The 20,766-nt window shown below is 40.9% G+C and overlaps 1 protein-coding gene across 4 annotated transcripts in view; it reads right to left on the reverse strand.

The window, feature by feature from the left end:
* SH3RF3 (SH3 domain containing ring finger 3) overlaps positions 1-20,766 on the reverse strand; it is a 247,216-nt gene that overhangs the window by 113,993 nt on the left and 112,457 nt on the right. The window contains exon 1 of one of the 4 annotated variants that reach the window (XM_068180248.1): positions 6,019-6,254. The exons of the other annotated variants lie outside the window; for them this stretch is intronic. Coding sequence (XP_068036349.1) covers positions 6,019-6,147 — 129 coding nt within the window. The 5' untranslated portion in view covers positions 6,148-6,254. Of the gene's footprint in view, positions 1-6,018; positions 6,255-20,766 lie in introns of those variants that run through there. 4 annotated transcript variants of the gene reach the window in all.

The raw sequence follows: 20,766 nt of genomic DNA on the forward strand, positions 1-20,766 counted from the left end.
GTGGGCTGTGCAGGCTCCCAGGGAGGGCAGCTGGAGCCTCCCAGGGCAGCTGGCAGAGACCCTCTGCAGCTGCAGAAGCAGGACTTGCCCCGGCAGGGTGAGGTAATGACACAGTTGTGGTCTGTTGAGTTGTGTAGCTGGAACAGGAATTTCTCTGGAATCGCTTGCTGCTTATAAATGTAAAAAAGTAGTGTGCTTATACAATGCCGAGACTGAAGGCTTGAGCAGTGGGACAGATAATATAATACTCCTTCTGTGGCAGTGTCATTAAATAGAACTTTGCATAGAAGCCAAAGCACAGCACTACAAATCTCTCTCCCTGGCAAAATCCTCACTGCCTGCATTTTTCTGTATTGCTCATTACCACCAGAGAATGATTTATTTTGAAATAGGAGGGAGAGGAGACACTTGGCACTGCAGCTTTGAAGAGTTCCAGTCTTCAGTTCTGCAAAAAGTATTCCAGTATTAAGGAAAAAAGATAAAGGACTGCACATTGAAAGGAAGAAAAATAAAAGATTTTGTGCAGTGTGAATGCCTAGATGATTCACATCCTTTCCCCACTTCCTCAACATACACCCTTACAGTAATGTGACATCTGTAGGAGTCTTTCCTTGATGGAGAAATTCTCCAAGGAAGGTCAGCACAAGGTGTTTATGCAAAACAAAATCTCCCCCTGCTCTAGTGTTAATAGTGCTAATGGGAAAGTCTGGTAATATGAGGCAGCAAATAACAATGGCCTATCACATGCCTAGAGGATGGAGGCACTCAGTGAGATGGCAAATGTTGACATAAATTCTGAGTACATGACACATATGACATCTGCAGAGGGGAGGGCATGAGACAGCTGGACACTCTGTGTTTGAGAAATGAGAAACTCTAATTAATTAAGCTGCGGTGACCCCTTGGCATAGCAGAAAATACTCTATCTTCTTGCAATGTCTTGTCTCTATTTTAATGCAGTTCCCCAAGGGGATTCTAAGCACATGGGGCACCTGTCAGTTCCCCAGTCTCTTTTAAAAAGGGTTCAAAGGAATTATATCTTTGGTTGGCCCAACACAGTAATGATTTGTTCCTCCTGAAAAAATAAATACATAACGATATTAAAACTCCCTTCTGCATTTCGTTTTAATTTATTATGAATTCCTCCAGAATGAGAGGAAATGACCTCAAGTTGTGCCAAGGGAGGTTTAGATTAGATATTAGGAAAAATGTCTTCATTGAAAGGGTGGTCAAATATTAGAATTAGCTGCCCAGGGAAACACCACACCTGGAAGTGTTCAAAAGTATATGGATGTGGCACTGGGGAATATGGTTTTGTGGTGAACATGGTAGTACTATGAAAATGGTTGGACTTGATAATCTTAGAGGTCTTTCCCTATCTGAATGATTCTGTGATTCTGTCATCATCTAGTCATAAACCAGAGATGCCTTTGAGACTAAACTCCCTAAAAATGCAGTAACTCAAGGTAACCTGCTCTAGATTTCTGATGGCTACCAAATTATTCCCAATGTCTATAGTTACAGCTTCACCTTCCCTCTTTTTTAAATGTCTCAGGAAGCCAAGTCTGGAAGATGATTTGAAAAGTGCATTGGAGATGCTGAAGATGAGCAAGTTTTTGTTCTCATCCTCCACAATATGGTGGCCAAGGCTCAGTTATGCAGGAAGCATTTGCTGTTTTTTGGACTTCCTGAACAATCCCCCATCTCAGCTGCAGAATTTTGCCTACCCCTCCCAGGCAGCATTTCTGCCATCATTAGCTGTACAGGTTTCCATTGAGTTTTTCCCACTGTTATCTGTGTGATGGGCAGTTGTCACTTTGCTGCTTCCCCTTCACTGGCTAAGCAGCCCTGGGAGGCAGCTGAGTTGGGTAAACTGGGTAGTGGGGCTGTGCTGACCCATTTGCCAGGAATGAATCACTGGCTGCACAGCTCAGGGTTTATTAAAGGATTCCATCATTTGATCATGTACATGTAGGACTCACAGTTGAATCGGATTGACAACCCGTTGCCAGCTCAGTACAAGGGGAAATACCAGTGCTGACAATACGACAGCTTTCAGTCAGGCACCTGTGGGAATGGGACAATGTGACAGGGAAAAGGCTATTAGAGCATGCCATGTCACAGCCCCAGAAAATCCCAGAGCAGAGCAGTTTAACTACTACAAACTCGTTAGGTACTTGTCTTCTTCCATTAGATCTTGTCTAATCTCATTAAGCTAACAACCTAACCAATAGTAATAAACCCCTCCCTCAGCAAACACTGTGTGGCTCTAATTGGCATTAAGAGGAGATACCCTCTGGCCCCTCTGTGTGTCAGAAAGGTGCTGTCCTCCAGCCCCGGCTCCTTTGTGGCAGCCAGCACTGCCTATACCTGCTACCTTCAAGGCCAGGCAGTTCCCACCTTCTCCAGGAGCAAAGACAGAGGGAGAGGCACTTGTACAAACAACAGCTCTTCCACAGGGCTGGGAAAGGGAATTTAGGTACAATTTTGCTATGCCCTGCTAATACTGAATGCTAATAAGGCTCTCCAGCAGCAGAGTGTAGACCACTGCATGCCCTGTGAGACTCTGCCTGGAGGACTGGCACTGTCAAGGATGCTCCTACAACTGGGAGAGCACTTGGCCCTCATGTACTGAGTTTTTACATTCTTTAAATACTGCATAAAATTATATTTCCACATCCAGCTATGATAAAAATTGGCAATACACAGCAGATTTACTCACTCAGATTTATTCTTGTACCAGCAGCAGTGAAAATCGGCCTCATTGGTTTACGCCATGTAGTTCCATTTGTGGAATTATTCATTAGCACTTCATTTATAAATCAGACTTTAGAAAAAATATTGGCAGCATCTCCCACTTTCAAATTCCAAACTTTAATAAAAATAGATTTCCTTTTCAAAGTTCTGTGTACACAGTATCTAGCAATAATTTTTTAATAATGTTTGTAAAAATCGGTTATAAATCTTTGCCACCGTCTTTTGTTTATGCCACGGGTGTGCCATTGAACACAAGTTTTATTTTAAAAGGGAAATGCATAGAGGACAAGTCCTTTTCGACCCTGACTGTTTCCCTAAATTGTTGCCCAAGGAAGAAGGACTATTTTGCTTCACCTTTCATAACTGGTTAGACATCAGCTTTCTGACTTGCTTCAGAAAATTTGCTGCTCTTGGCTCCTTGAGGTACAGCTATGGGACTGGACCAGGTGCTGCCAGGGCCTGGTGCTGAAGAGTTGATTGGGTTGGTGAAGCCTCCTTGGTCCTCCCTGCCAGCTCCAAGCCCACCCAGTCATGGGATTAAGGCACCATTTGACATCTCAAGGAAGGGCAATCATTTGCTGAGATGATGTGATTTGACCACATGCCAAGCCCCCATGCCTCCTTATCCACTTAGAAACAGATTAGCACAGTGTGTGTTTTGCTCAGACATATCTGAAAAGATTAATAAATGATGAGATTGATAGTGCAAACTATTCCTCACATAAATGCTACCCTCTTCCCAGCTAGTGCCGTGTCTCATAAATCCATCAGAAGTCTCCAGGTTTTCAACTTCCATGAAAGACTAAGCTCTTGGAGGCTAGTGCAGCCTTCTGCTCCTGCTCTGGTGAAGAGGAAATTCCATTGCAGGCCATGACATAGGTATGTCCATTGGCCGTTTTTTCTCCACAGGCACAGGCAAAAGCCAGTGGCATATTCCCTCTTTAATCAAATTTAGTTTTGTAAGTGTAATTTTAAAAATACAAATGTAGTTTTACAAATCAAGAAGGTTTTAACTCACATCTTCAGTGATATGGGTAGACAAAGCTTGTCTGCTTTAGTGGTGAAACACTACCAGGTTATTTTCCTGTCTAACAAGAAGGCAAATTTTGCTGAAAAATAAATTATATCGCAGTGCATGCATTAATGGTAAAAATGTATTTGGTTAACAGAAATAGTTAAAAACCCCAGCTACTCATCTTATGCTCTAATCAAGAAAATACTGGCAGATAAATATTGCTGTTTACTATTTATAAGTGCTAATAAGTCTCATCCCATGAAGTAAACAATTTTAATTTTCAGTCCAAGAGATTCTCTTTACTGAAAGAAAAAAGCACAGTCTGATTTTTCAAAACACACCAAAAAAGGTCAGTATTAGAGAGGCCAGTATTTACTTATAGAATTTCCTTCTCTTGTGATAATCCCCATCATTTCTCATCCTGTATGACTCTCCTGCATATTTCAATTTACATGGCACATTTCCTCTGATGATTTATTAAATTAAATGGCAAAAGAGGAGGATGGGGAAGAGAGCCCTTATGTGGGAAGAGAGGCTTAGAATAGTTCCAAAAGAAAGCACATTGTGAGACAGATGATAATCATAACTGGGGCACTTCTGTAATCTCTTTTTCAAGTAACATGAATTTAAAGTTTAGACTTTTTTCCCCTTTGATCTAATTATACTGTGGTGTGGTGATGGCTTTTTGTTTGTTTTGGGCAATTTGTTTTTGTTCTTTGTTAATTTGGGGTGTGTGTGGCTTTGTTTTTGTTTTTGCTTTTTTTTTAAGGAATACTTTAAGTACAACAGCAGTGAGCAAAAATGTGGTGGATGTAAGGAGCACTTGATACCAGGGCTTCAGCACTTCACAGAGAGAATACTGAGGGCAAGGCCTGTGGTTTACAGATCAACAACTCCTATTAGTGGCACTTTTCAGGAAGCCTCTTCATGCTATAAAAATGGCCTAAAATTATCAGGCTTGGGTCTGCGTTTCCTTGAAAGTAAAACAAGATTTTGTACCCAGCGAAGAAATGTTACCCACCTTCTGCTTCCACATACTTAATGCCCTGTATTATTATTCATCTGTGGTTATTTTACTAGCAGGAAGATGGAAAGGAAAAATGTACAAATTCAAAAATGTGTCCATAGATGGAATGGAGTCATGTACCTACTACATTAGAGACTCTGTTGTCTGCTGTGATAACAAACACGTACGGCAGCAAGAAACTCAAGAAACCCCGCAGACCCCTGAGCAGATCACCCTGTGCACGAAATGTGATCAGGCTATTGTTTAAGACCTGTTTTAGGCGATGAAAATATTTCTCTGTCAACACTATGAAGGTAAAACCAGCTCGAATTATCTGCTGTGTAAGCACCACTCACAAGAATGAAATATGCCCAGGGACTATGAATCCTGCGACAGACCTTTCCTTGCTGTATTATCCATAGCAGACTCTACATTTCCAGATAGGAAACACATTTCTTTGCTCCTTTGTGTTTGTTTACCTTGGTCTTCTCATTTCTACTTCACATTACTGATATCTGCGAGGCGGCTGGCTCTGTCGGGATGATAAAACTGACAACTTCAGAGCCACACATCCTTTTTCTAAAAAGAAAGCAGTTTGCCTGTACCACTCACAAGAAATTCAAGCTTAAAGGCTCACTTGTGAACATGGTCAAACCTCTTTCCGGGAAGCAGTGAGGACAGGCATTGTCAGTTGCTGGTTGGAATTGTCCATTGCAAGGGCTCTCAGAAGAGTGCACCTGAGGGGACGTGCTAATGCCCAGCCAGAGCCTTGTGAGATGCCACATGTGATATGGCGAGGCTGTGGAGCTTTTTAACGACATTGGCAAGAGTGCTGCACATTCTGTAGTGTGCATCACCACTTCTCCTAAACACAAAACCAGCAGCAGTGACAAAAAAAAGAGCTATGAGGTACAAGTTGGAACAATTTAAGAATTTGGTATGTGTACAGAGTGGAGAACATCACAAAACCAAATTAACCACTTCAGAGCCCCCAGATTACATGAACTGTCTGAAAAGAGTTAAAATGACTACAGCAAGAAATACTCTCATTAAAATTCTTTAAATTTTGAATGTAAAGAATTTTAAAATTCCATCTCCTAGAATTTTTAAAATTTAAGATTTTCTCTCTCCTAAAATTAATGTTAATATTTAACCTGCAGCATTGAAGGCACTTATAAATAAAGCAGCCATCAATAAGTACTTTTAACTGCTACTTCTCTATGGAGATTTGCTGGCTTACCTTTGCCATCTCTACATGCAAGCTGAGATAGTAGGAGCATCCCAAGGAGGACAACAGGCTGGCTTCTGCTTTGGTGGAGCAGGTGCTCCCCAGAACTGCCAGCCCTGCACTGCCATAGGCACAGCACATCCCACGAGCAGCAGCACGAAAAAAATCTCAAATGCAGTACAAAAAATACAAATAGCTGAACAAAGGAGCACTCTGCAGTCAAGCAAAAAGAAAGTCAAGTCCTTGTTCCTTTCCTAGAAATACTTGTACCAGTCTAAGATGACAGTAGAGACATTTTCCCAGGGAATAAAGTAATCTTGTTTTTCTGAAGATAACAGTACAAGCCTAAAACAAAAACGGTATGGAATTATTGTATCCATTCCAAGAATTTAATCTACTGAATACACTTCCGCACAAAACCAACACACTAATATGAAATCAACTCCTCTTTATCCATCTGACTTGTTCTTATGAGTCATACTAAAAGAATAGCAAATGCTTTTCAGATTCAAAATCTGAAAAATTTCAACATATCTCAAAGCACAAACTTTTTAATGGTTCAATGACATACTAAACCAAGCATAGTTCCTTTTATTCCAGTTTAACATCAAATTCCAAACTCTCCTGGCAGATCCTACATAGAGGATCTTTGCCCTGTTAAGTCTCATTTCTGCTAATCATCTGCTGAAAGCTGAATAAATATGCTTTCAGGGCAGCCAATGTGCTTTGAGGGCTTTGGCTGTCTCTTGATATGTAGGATCCAAATTTTCCTCATTCCTGGTTCTTTTGGTTGTTGCTGTAGTTTTGAGAAAGATTATATTAATTCCTTGAGAGTATTCCAAGATTTTTTTTTTTTTACTTCAGTAATTATTTCCACATCTTTGAGTGCTTCCAACTTTAGAAATATTTCCAGAATTCCTCCTGGTGGTCACTTTCCCCGTCACATAAAAGGTGGTAAGCATACTACATTTGTTTTTTGGTAACTGGAAGGCCTATAGCTAGCTTTGGAATAAAATTACTCCAAAGACAGCCTGGGCTCTGTTTCAGTTTCAAAGTTGCTTCTTACTTCCACACAGCATTATTTTGGGGATACAGCAAACACATTTGTCCTAATTTTGAAATCTGACTCAAGGTTTTAAGTGTTGTTTTCACTCACACTGCAGTAGATCTCTCGACTTTAAGGAAACATTTACAACATATTTTCAATCAATTTGAGGTTTAAAATCTCCTTAAGGTGATGACCTTCACAATGATCCATTTCCATCAAAGCTGAATTTAAAATACTTCTTTGAGAGTACACTCAATTTTCCATGCTGAATGAGACTTGGTTTAGAAAGCCACTCTTTTGGACAGGATGGATTTCCAATGTAAGTTTTGAAGTGTATCACGAAAGTTAGGGAAAGGTAGGGAAAATCAAAACAGTAAAGAGACTTTCAGAGTGATGGATATCTCCTGACAAAGAGGACTAGCTGGTGATCTGCTCAACACAGCAGGGTTGACTTGGCTGTCCTCATGGAAGTAGGCCACAGCACTCAAAGGGAGCTTTACTGAGGAAGTGAGGTGAAGCTCGTGTGACGGTGACAAGAATTAGCTCTTCAGCTGGACAAAAAAGCCAATCTCTCTTGTTCAGTCATCTCCTAAAAGCTGTGCCTTAACCCATACAACCAACTGCGGTTTTATTTGCATTTCCATTTGGAAGTCTGAAAGACAGGGTGATCTAGGGCTCTGTGATGCTTTAATTGGTTCACTTGGGAGCCACCCAGATCTGAATTCCTGATTTATGTTAATCACAGGCTGAAAATTCTCTTTCTGCCAGAGAAGTTCTTCCTATTCCGCCCTCACTTAATGTCATAGCAGGGAAACATACATGAATGCAATTAACATTTATGTTCTTGACTTGACTTGGACAGAAAAAAGATAGTCTCTGTCAGCTAGTGTAAAATTTGCCACTTCTATTTTTATTTTAAGAAGAATTAAATAGCTCAGGCTTTTGAAAAGTAACAGACAAGGGCTATGTACCCATCAATTCTACTTCGTAGTTTCAAATGTTACATGTATATATTTGGGTGATTAAAAAAATTCAACAGGAGAAACCAAAGGGTTTTGAAAAATGCAGATCAACTTCCCCATTCCTGGGTTTATAAATCTTTGACTCTTCAAGAAGTTGGAAGGAACTAATTTTCACCCCTTGGAAAAGCAAGACTCAGCCTACTCTGTTGCATCCTCCAAAACTACATGGGGACACTTTGGAAGAGGAAGTGTTTGCCTACATCAGCACATGGCTTGGAGTCACAGAAGTGGATTGTCAGAGTGGAAGAGCAGGTGCTGAGGACCTAAGGACCATGCTGTAGGAGCTTTGTGACCTTTACCTCACACAAGTCTCTACTCCACAGCCATGTACTAAATGTCCGTTACCAGCTGGGGGGCATGACACGTGGTGGGCTGCATCTTCCCACTGAGTTTCCTCTGAAAAGTACCAAATTTGTGTGCTTCAAGACCACCCTGTGACAGAGCCAAAGCACAGTCAAACAGGATGCTTGGATGAAACACTTCAAACACATGCTCCTGGTCCAAACAATACCTATGAAGACAAATGGACAGTGACCAGACAAAGCCGATGAGTGGCATCTCCTTCTGCCCCAGAAATGTGACAGAACAAAGCACCACCTCTCCTCAGCCCCATTGCAACTTCCTACCCTTGTGTAGCGGAAGGAGGCTGTCACACCTCTTCTTTCCCTGACGTTCATTCTTCTGTACTTGCATCAGTTGGCTTAAAAAGAGGAAGTATGGGTCCACTATATGAAAGAACTAGTCATTCACGAAGCTCATAGTCTTTAAATTTTGGTAACTTGCACTGGACATAGGTGAAACAGGATTGTTAGATTTACAACAGTGTGAACGAGGGGTGTGTTAGCCTCCAGCCCAAGCAGCAGCAGTGACCCATTGATGAGAGACCTTCTGGAGTCGGCTGGGGTTGCCCCATATCAAGTCCAGCATTTCCCCCACCAGCACTCATTCTGCCACCCCCACACCCCTTGTAACATGAGCAGTAGTTCATCATGCTTTCCTCACCGTTTATGCTGCCCCATGAAATAACTACCCTGATGCAGAACAGTGTAGAGAAGAACCAGGGGACTGACTCATCTGACTCACTTATCTGACTGCCTTTGACAAACGGAGATGAGGAACCTGGTCCTTTTTGGAGAGCCATGGAGATTTGGTTACTTTAGGGGAAGCCGCAAGCCAAGATGATTTTTCCTGCAGGGGGAGTCAGAGCTATTGCAAGATGGGGAGGACAGCAGTCCCTGAAGCACCTCCTACCTAGGGAACAGAAGCACTGCAGTAACGTCTGTTCAGACCAGACATCTTCCTGCCATGTGCTTCCTTATCTCCAGCAGAAAAGCTGCATATATAGCCTCCAGCACAATAGCCTCTCTGCCCCAAACTCGTGAATGAATGAATGAATGAATGAATGCACAACCCTCTGGCTTGTTTATCCTTCAGCTGCTTGAATTCCATTCCCCTTTTAACCGCAATCCACTTAAAGCAGTGCTTTTTTATCAGCCCTTCCTCCTCCTGTCCAGTTTCTCTCCCAAAAAGACTGCTCCAGTTAATGTAAGTCTACATCTTCCAGTTTTGCCAATATTATGTTTTGAATTTATCTGTGTCTTTTATATAACAAATATTTATTAGCCTCTTGTGTCCTAAGGAACTAAGAGAGGGAACTTGATCTTTAAAAACTCATGTTTTTTAAAAACCTTCTGTTTTGTGTGTCATTCATTTGAGATACCAAAGACCAATTTTCCCTTAATAAGGTCTCAGGGACCTGGAGAACCTGGACAGGACAGACGAAGTGGAATTGCTTCATTTCTAAGAAACCACAGGCATAGTGCAAAGTGCTCTGAGAGTATTTCATTCAGCACTTATTTATTGTTCATAAGTCACCTCCTTCTGACAGAGAAGGGCATGATAGAGCTAATTTAATATTTCCATGGTTAGATTCCATTCATATTTGAGTGAAATATCAGTAAATAAAACTGAAGCACCATTTATTAGGCTTCTGAAATTGTCACAGGTTAGGTTATCAAACATTGTGAGCTGACAGCATGAAAATTAACTTACTATCCTGCTCACCAGACAGTGCCCAAAGAATCATTCAATCCGGGTGACCAATACTTTTGAGAAGACCTGAGTTCTTCCAAATATATGGCCCAAATAAAAAACTCCAGCTGAGATAAATGAAAAGTGTGTCAATATGGCAATTTATAATGAATTGTTTAATGGAGCTGAGCAAAACTCTTTGGTTGGGGTGGAGAGAAAAGAAGGTGTGTTTGGTGTATGGGAATTGTGGAATGGATTTGTGCCAGATTGCTCCAGGCCACAAAAGATTAAATCCTTCTCATCCCCAAAAGGAAAATGTTCCATTTCAAGACTTATCAACCGAAGCAGATTTGAGGTTTCTCCCCCCAGAGACTTATCTATTTCAGTCAGCATCTAATGACTGGCCATTGCCAAGTCCTGGCTCTGCTGGGAGAAGCCTGGAGATATCAAGAATATTGGCGTGGATTGGTGTTTGCAAGTCCTGCAGCCATACCTTTCAGCAATTTCCCTTGGATTTATTGAGATCCAGAAACTTGAAAGATCTAAATAAGAAAGGTCTAAATAAGAAAGGTTAGGAAAAATAAAGATTTCTTCAGCCACTGCTAGATTCAAAGTAGATCTGAACTAATGCTGAGTTTCAGAAATATTGAAAGAAATATTTCCTTCTCTTTTCCCCCAATAGATAAATTTCTCTAGGTTACTGCAAGGTAAGGTGAAAAAAAGGAAAATATGGAAATTGCATAAAAGAAAGCTTGATCTCACAATATTTCCAGCTGCCTTTGGCAGCTTAAAGAATATTGCGTTGGTTGCTGAACTACTAGTTGTACATCCAGCTTGACCCTTTGAAGTGCACACATCTTAAGTTCAAAGTAAGTCAGAGTTTAATAAAGTGATTTACTTAAATTGCCCATATTTTGAATTCTCAAGGGCCAAACGCCCCATTTAATTTGAATGCCACCAACGAACAGCAATATACTGAAAGACTGGAAGAGACCAGAAATCTACTAAGGCTGAAAGCAAGGACTTACATAACCCAAGAAGAACTACATCAACATTTCCTACTTTTAACCCATTACAAAATAAAAGGATTTTGCAGGCAAGGCAATTAATGTAAAGAAATGTAAGAAAGACAGAAAATATCAGAACTAGTCAACTGGGTTTTTTAGCTCAACTTATGCTTCTGGGCTATGATTTATTCTAGTGGATGTGCCACTCGTTGGACTGTCGTAGTCCACCCACAATCAGTGGTATTTGCCAAATCAAGTCATGCAAAGACCAGGCAGGGAAGGATCACTCACTGTAATACAGTACATCTATCAAAAGGGTTATTTTCATGGACTTGGTCCCTAATCATGCAGCAAATCATTCTCCAGTTTTGCTATCAAGGACCATTACTTTTAGGAAGTGCTTAATCTGAAAAAAATTCATCTATTTGAAACTACAGGGCATCTGGTAAGATATACTGAAGACAGAGGAAATTAAATATGTGCCACACAATTTACCCTCCCGGCAGCATTTTATGAATAGTTTATTTGTGGAGAGAGAGGTGAGTTGCCAGCAAGACAGGAGTTTTAGCTTTCTATTTGTCTCGTTTGCTGAGTTATTGCAAAGGTCACTTCTGCGCTTCAATTGCCTAAGTGCCACTTTTGATGGGGGAATTTTCAGATTATATCCCAGGTGCCTCAAATATTTGCAAAAGGCTTCAGGGTACATGTGCCTTTTTAATTTAAGTGCTCAGATAAAATTACAGTTACATCTTCATGTTAAAGCATTTTCCCATCAAAGTCAGGGTAAAAGCCTGTAAAGCATCAATGTTGCCCCATCCAAACACAATTGTTCTCCTGCAGGTAAAAATCCCTACCAGGACATGTTGTGCCACCTGAATGTACTTCCTGGGCCATTTACTGCATCCCTGTGGCCTGACAAGCATCACTTGGGAAATCCCAGGGGACTGTATACACGTACAACACAGAGGAAAAGGGAGCAATACCAAGCTTGACTCCCAAAACAAGTTTGTCCTTTCTTTCACATGACACAGACATTGCAGACCTAATAACTGAAACAAACCCATTGTGAAGAGAGAGGGATACAGAACCCTCTACCAGCTTTCAGAAACCAGCAGTGATGGCGGCACAGGGCTTGCACCATCTGAAGAATTACTGTTCTTGTCTTCTGTGAGTTTGCTCTCAAGGACAGTTTTTCTCAGTGGTCAAAACAGGCCAAAGTGCCCCCACCCCTGCACCACAGGTCAACTTCCTGATGCCTTCTGTAATAGGAAAAAAAGATTAATAGACATGACAGGCCTGATAAAATTTCATGCTTGGATGGTTGAATTCTGCTGGACATCATTCACCATAATACTTTGCTCCAGGAGTGATTCCACTGAAATTCATGGGGGACAATTATTTTTTGAGCAAGGAAAAAATGAGATAAAAACAAGCACTAAATAGATATAAGTAACACAATGCCTTCTTGCACATCTCTTCCTTATCTCTGCAGATCTCTTCCAGATTTTTAGGGGAAATATTCTATTAAAATTTTTCTTAACTGTTTTCACAAAGGAAGAAATTTTGTTGCTCCTTAATGAATCCCATTAGTAGCCATTTTTTGTTATCCACAATGCACAGACCATACAGAATTACTTTGTAATGGCCTTTCAAAATGTGATCTAGATAATGAAATACATTAGATCAATGTGCCTTGGTGCATACCCTCTGCTGCCACCCACTCACTCTGCCTGCATGTGTCTGCTGATTCCTGACAGCAAAAGGAAATTCCTCTACTAAGCCACCATCAGGTGAGCACATACATCCAGAAATGTCCAGAGGAAAACAAGGTTTTGGATCCATCTCTAAGTAAAGATAATCAACAAAGCATATTTTTTATTTTTCACATATTTGTTTCAATTACAGCTTATTGAATTCTCTGCAGCCACAGAGAGGGCTCAAGCAACCATAAGTGCTGCTCAGAAGGTAATTCAGGATGCTGTCTGGAATATTTGTCCTTTTTAATCATCTGCCACACATTGCTTTTTCAGGATGTTGTCACTCAGAGACAGAAGAACAAAAAGGAACATTAAAATGAAAGGGTGTCTGTTTGAATGTGGCAATTCCCTGCATAAAAATGAGTCCCATTAACAGGAAAGCCCAACCGATCTCCAGGCAATATTTCAAATCCTTGTCTGCCTGTAACCTCAGAGGAATTTAATTCCTTTATATTATTCAAATTATACACTAGAGGAAGAAATTATGAGATCCTGGTCATTTAAAATGCTTTCTTTAAAATATATAATTAAAAGAGCTAGCAGACCTACTAACAGCAATTCTATCATGACAGTCTAAAAAAAAAATCTGAGTTTATGGCATTTACAAAGTATCATTTTCTCCTACAGGATTTGGTAAGTAAACCACAATTTAAACAATTTCCCTAGCAGTCTTATTCACTAATATCTGAGCATGTAAAAACAGTAAATGAAATAGTAGTGGACCAAAACAGGTAAAAATGTAGTCCTAAAAGAAGATATACAGTGCTCATACACTCCTTAGCTCAAAACTTAAACTGTGCTCAATGTTTTCCCTCTTCCTAAAGTAGTTGACTGCATGGTTACTATCTGGTTTGTAAAGTCCTGGGGGACTGAGTATTTGAGCCAGACTCGGTTGTCTGATTGTAAATCTAAAGAAGCTTGCTGATCTCAAAGGCATTATTCCAGTTTATGGGTTAGGAGAAGTTCTGCCAGAGCAGTGCACATTTAAAAGAACAACAACAACCTTTCTAAACACAGCAGTTGTTCAAACAAGTGAGCTGAAAATTAACTGCACTCTTAGGAACTGTCCCAAAAAGGGTAGGACCACAGCTGATAACATCCTATTGAAGACAGGCTGAAAAAACTGGCGTTGTTCTGCTGGGAGGAAAAAGGCTCCATAGGCACCTTATAACACCTTCCATACCTACAAGGGGGCTACAGGAAATCTGGAGAGGAACTTCTCACAAGGGCATGGCGGGACAAGGGACTAATGGCTTTAAACTGAAACAGGGTAGGTCTCGAATAGATAGCAAGAAAAATTTATTTACTGTGAGGTAGGTGAGGTACTGGAACAAGTTGCCCAGAGAAGCTGTGATGCCCCAACCCTCTCAGGGTTCAAGGGCCAGGATGAATGAGGCTCTGAGCAACCTGGTCTGGGGGAAATATCCCTGCTGTGGCAGGGGAGTTGGAATTAGGTGGTCTTTAAAGTCCCTTCCAACTCAAACCATTGTTTGATTCTGTGATTCAATGCCTAATAGCTACATATTGGCTTCACCACTACTTTTTTTTTTTTTTTTTTTTTTTTTTTTTTTTGCACTTTGGTCTTGTGCAAATCACTTCTGAAATCCAGAGCGTGTTCAGTAATGTATTAACATTGTATGCACCATTATGAAACTTGAAAGCAATTAATGCTAACATTGAAAAATTTCTTTCTTCTCAAAACAGCAGGGAAAAATGTGTCCTGAAATGGTATATAATAACTATGTAACAACTTGGTTCAAAAGGATTTTAAAAGAAAGAAAACCCACCAAAATCAAGGAGGCTTTTTGGCTTGCTTTTATATGTGTATATGTATATATATATATGTGTGTATATATATATATATATATGCATAAAAAATACATTCTTCTCTGAGAGTGAGGCTGTGGAGAAATTCCAGCAAGTGCACGTACCATTTTTAGGATCAAATACATTGTTTGTAATTTTATTTGTGGCATACTTAAGCAAAAGGCCATATTCAGGGGGGAAATTGGGCATCACTTCCAGAATGAAAAGAGACGGAGGGTTAAATTGCTCCAGAGCAGAACATATGTTTGAAAATCAGATGACCCAAGTTCACATCTCCCCTGTCTCTGGAAAGCTGTGAGCACACAGAGGTGGATGCTATTTATTTATTTGCTTATGTACTGGAACAGTTCCACTTTTCTATAAAACACATGCTCACTGGAGCAGGAATCCACATTGCTCCCTTCCCAGCTCTACTACTGGCAGGATGAATACTGTTTCTGCTCTGGTGAGTACATTTAGTACTTCATATAAAAACACCTTCAGGACTAATGGCTGAAAGCAACCATGCTGATGCTTAAGCCATAGTCCTAGTTGGGGTGTAAACTTGCCTTAAATTGAGCAGACATGGATGTCTTCCTGTTCCTGCTGTCACGCTCGCTGCCTTCTCCACTGAGTTGGCAAACAGTGCTTAAGTCCCACAAAGCACCCACTCCCAGGAAGAAAAATCCAAACAGGAACTATTCCCAATATTTCACCAGCCCAATCTGGTTGGAGCTTTTTTTCAGTTTTTAGCCTGATTTTCTAAGATTGTGTGATACTACAATTGCCTGCTTCTCCAGCTGTCCTAGGGACTTGGAGCCTGCTGGGCACTTTCAGCCAAACCTGAGGCAGCAGAGTAGAGTTCCAAGGTAGCACGATGGCCATGCAGAGGAGATGGTGGTGAATCCACACCAGCCAGGAGAGCCGGAGAGAGGAAGGAGAAGAGAGCAACAGTCTGGGCTCTTGCATAGTGGAAAAGCTACAGTTGGACAATGTATTTCTAAACAACAGAGCAACCTCATGGGGGAACAACTTTGGCTGGAGAGCCTACCAAGGGATGTACACACATTGCAGCTGCAGCTTAATTCAGTTAAAAGTCAACCAAGAGAGAGCCATCCACCGGAAAGCAGGCATTGTTACTTTGGCTGCTCATGGAGCAATTTACTTATTAGCTGAGACAGCACCTGTCTCAATGGTACACTGAGGGAAAAATGAATCCAACTTGAAAAAGAATATGGGGGCACTTAGGGTTAGTAGGCAAGCATAACCTGAGAAGCAAATATAATGAGTAGAAGACTACAAATTTAGTATATCTTTTCCACAATTAAAACTGAAATGAAACAATAGTGGGAAGAGTTGACTTCACAAGCCAAAAATTGAACTCATCTAGTTCACTGTGCCAAAAAAAAAACAACCCAAATATAAGGCATCTGCATCTTCCTTTTCCATGCAAAAATGTATTTTTCCTCTTTTGCAGGATTCTAAATACCATCTGATTTCTGAAAAAATCACTATTAAAAGCTTAATTTAATGTCTCAGTGTAAATTATGGGATTTTATCTGCTAATGCTTTATAATACAATGTTAAAGGCCTTTTAAGAATTTCTTAAAAATAAAAATAAAGTATTTTCTGTTCTGCTTCTAATACTGATGCACAGGCAATTGCAGGAGTTATGTGAACTGGATTTTAATTGCTAACTTTAAAGATATTAGTATGTTGATTTATGTTTAAAACACCTTTTTTTTATGCAAGGGAAATTTATACTCCAGCATCTCATTTTGTTTAACCTTTCTCTGTTCTAAGGTTCACAGACAGACTGTGCTTCTGGTGAAGCTTCTGGTGAAGTTAACTGAAGTTAACTTCAGTCCTTTATATTTTCAAACTTCTTAGCAGAAGTAAAGAACTCTAAAAATTTGCAAAGAATAGGGATCTGGTCCTTTCAGACTAAAAATTGATAGAGCACTCTCTACACAAATATGCATGCAGGAAGGTATTTTAAGAAAGTAAAATCTACCCTTAAAATCAATGGGGGAGATGACTTTAAACATTAGATAGAGAAATTAGCATAGCTGTGAGAAACATGGGAGATCTGTTTCCAGAAATGAATCATAACTTTATTAAAGTCTGAAAGCATCAACAAACATTATAAGGCAACCTAAATATCCACAGCAATACTTTCTGTGTAAATAATACAGTGTTCCTTGATAACTGGTTACCCAGTGCAACCATAAACAAGCCTCTTTGTTTCCCCAGCTTTGTTCTCTAAGAGTGTAGCAAAAACTCATGATAAAACAATGGTTTTCTCCTCCTGGAGCACACTGTATGCCTAGCACTCTCCTCCAAGTTGCCAAAGTTTTTAATTTAGAAATTACAGAGGTTTACCCTGAAAAACTCAGATATTCAGCTATACATTGTTGAGGGAAATCTCCTTTCCTCTTGGCAAAATATGACTTGCATATATGCAAGCACGTAGATCAATCTGAATTTCTCATACTTCAGGAATTTGAAATCATCAAGACCAAGCTGTACTTTGGGTTGTGACAGAAAAGCTCATGCACAAGTTCATGTCTCGCTGAGACATTAGTTTTGTTTTCACATTACTAAGCTTAAAAACCCTGAAAATGGAGGGGAGGGGGGAAAGCCAGAATGATAGAAACATTTTGGAAGGTAAAAAACTGAAAGCAAGATAAAAAACAAACAAACAAAAAACAACAACAACCAAAAAAAAAAAGCCTTTTTTATTCCTAGCACTACAAACAGCTGATCAAACTGGAATGACTGAAGGAAGGTCCCACATTCCTTTCACAGTTAAGAATGGATAAGTCTCAAGTACTGCCTTGGGCTCTACTTGGATGGAGCACCAAAAGGGTAAATGTTTATTTAAATCTATGTAAAACACTTTGAATTTTTTCAGTATACAAAGCTGAGCTAGAATGTCATGAGTCAGTGAATACTGGGACATTATGGTATTTCCTCCTCTGCTGTAAAGGTATTTCATCTTAGAAACATGGATTTGGTTCTGATTAAATTTGGGCACAAATTCAGGCCAGTGCTTTATTTATTAATATGGATATTTCCACTCCCTGAAATTAATTCCTGGACCTTTAAAAAAAACCACCTTCCACTGGACCAGGTTGCTCTGAGCCCCATCCAGCCTGGCCTTGAACACTTCCAGGGATGCGGCATCCACAGCTTCTCTAGGCACCCTGCTCCTGTGCCTCACCACCCTCACAGTAAAGAATTTCTTCCTAGTATCTAATCTAAACCTGCCCTTTTTCAGTTTAAAGCCATTAGTCCTTTGTCCTGTCACTACATGCCCTTGGAAAAAATCCCCAAAAAGCCCAAGCTTTTCTGTGGGGTCCCTTCAGGTACAGGAAGTTGCTATAAGGTCTCCCTGGAGCCTTCTCCAGTCTGAGCACCCTCAACTCTCTCAACCTGTCCTGGTAGGAGAGGTGTTCCACCCTTCTGATCACCTTCATGGCCCTCCTCTGGACTCACTTCAACAGTTCCATGTCCACATCCTTATGTCAGGGCTCCCAGAGCTGCATGCAGCACTCAGGTGTAGTCTCATGAGAGTGAGTAGAGGGGGAGAATCACCCCACTCAACCTGCTGGTCACGCTATGTCTCACTGTTGTGGCCAGACACAGTCTCCTTCCTCCTCAGCTGCTCTACCTCTCTTCTAACCCTTGCCTCCTCTGTACCCATCTTAGTATGGGACTGGGAGCTTGAATCCCACTGGAAAACTACTGGCTGTGCTTTGGGTGAGTGTTCAGAGGAGTGCACTGGCTCAGCTGTGTCATGTAACCACAACCCAAAAGTGAGCAGCAAAGCCAGTCTGGTGTCAGCAGAGCAAAAGGTCCAGCTGGAGGGAGAGAGGCACTCTTAGGTGATAGCCCTCCATGCCAAAGGTTCTGCAAAGCCCTATGTCCTTCCAAGAAGCAGGTGAAGACAGCTCCCAAGCACCAGGAGATTCAGGAGAAAGGTGATGGACAGAAAGTGGAACACTAAGTTTACTGTCTTCTTGCCATGGGGAAACCGGACAGCCTGGACAACATGACCAAGCAGAGAGCTATATGATAGAGGGCAAGGAATGAACATTCAGTGGAAGACCTCCAGGAGAGGTAAATAAATGTCTGTTGGTCAACGAAAACACCAAATAAAATCCCAGGAACCTTTTCAAAAATCCCTGAAGGGCAACCAGAGGAAGATGACCATAAAAAAGGATAAGGCTGGACATCATAACTTTCTATTCATCCTGCCAATTGGGTCCCTTTTGTTTATCACATGGGACAGAGGCTGATTGTGTCCATTCTCTAAATCCCTCAGAAGCTACACTGGTTCAGGACTGGTGGTGCTGAGCACCACCAGTGTGTTTGCAGTGACGGCAATGAAGCACTCCAGCAGAAACTAACATTGAGGGTGGGGGCAGGGGGAAAGGAGAGACAATGATTGTTTCTAAGAGGATCTTTTCTCAGTCTATGAAGACAAGACAAGAGCAGTGTGCCATGTGTGTCAGCTCAGAGTGCACTCACTGGGTATGTTCTCTCCGTGATATTAAATTGACTCAGTAATTTTAGTTTTCACATTTCCACTTTTTACGATGGTTCAGAAAATCCCCTGCAACCTTATGAAAGTTATTTTGCTACAATGCAATTTAACAGCAATTCAATGAGCTTTCCATGAGCCAGGATGGCATTGACACAAACAATAACACCAGCATTTGCCAGTCAGAATAATTTTCTTTATGCCATTGGTAAATCCATGGCAAGTTCATCAATGTATCCAAAGACAAAGTTGAGGGGAAAAAATTACATATCCCAAACTTTGCATGCAGAAGTGCCAGTCACTTGTACAGTGCCACCATCTGTTTTGCCATGTACAGGCATTACAGCTTCCAGAAGGCCAGTAAAGCACTTAGCCATTAAACTTCCTTAGAGCTTTGGACCATCTGCTTCTTCATCCCAAAGGTTTCTCTACCTATTTACCTACCTTATATAGTGTTTACCTAAGCTAAGGACCAGAAGAAAAAAAACAAAACCTCTTGAGCAAGGACTGTGCACCTTCCAGCACATGCTGGTTCAATGGTACAATTACAACAGTCCAAATTTTCTTGGACAAACTGTGTTTAAATTCCACATTTTCACAACTACACATAAGGGTAATGTGATACGTGATGCTTCCAGGAATGCATGCAAAGGCTCAAAACAGAATTATAATGAATCCCCGGGGAATTTATCAACAAAGACTTTTTCTCTTATTCATTCCTTTAGCAATGATCCATCTTAAAGGATAGCACAAGAATGTGTAGAGCCCACAGCAACTAGAGAGAAATGAGATTTTTGTTTGTATACTTTCTAATATAATTTAGATCCCTAGAGATAAATATCTTTTGGATTACCACTTTTTATGCCTGAGTTCACTGCACTTTCCCACTGAGAAAATATTCTGTCAATCAACGTGGGTCCTGCTTCCTCTTTGTTGTATGCCAGTTTTCCTCCACAGTGCCAAATCCAGAACTGACAACTTACAGCAGGCAGAACAGATGGAAACACAACTGCCTTGAGCTATGGAGATGCTGCAAACTACTTTTAACAAATACCAAAAAATTTATGAATGGTTTATAAGCAGCCTCATTTAAAAGGTGAAGCAGTCACCACAGCATCTTCCAACCATACAATTTATGCCTGCAGTTAAGAGGGTACCTTCAGGGGTAGCTCAGTTTGACTTATATTTAAATATAACAGAAGAGCCAGTTATTGGCACCCTGCCGAGTGCCCAAAAGTGCTGCACACAAAAAAACTTGCAGGATCTAGGGACTTGCAGGATCCAGGGACTCCATGTAAGTCAGTCACAGAGCCTCCCTCCTGCCCTGCAGCACCAGCACCACCACAGCCCTGCTCCACTTGCCTGCTTACAGAGGAGCCTGGATCTTTTTTAGTCCCTTGCTAAATTCTCATGACACCTTGGCTGGAGAGGCAGAGGCAGTGGTTAGACAATGCCTATCTCAAGAATAACCCAGTTTTTCTCCAGCAGATATCAGCTCTGAAACAGCTGACCCAAATGTTGACGCTGTGCATGTACTGGCTTA

The sequence above is a fragment of the Anomalospiza imberbis genome, chromosome 2 (genome assembly GCF_031753505.1).
Source record: "Anomalospiza imberbis isolate Cuckoo-Finch-1a 21T00152 chromosome 2, ASM3175350v1, whole genome shotgun sequence".
Classification (NCBI taxonomy): domain Eukaryota; kingdom Metazoa; phylum Chordata; class Aves; order Passeriformes; family Viduidae; genus Anomalospiza; species Anomalospiza imberbis.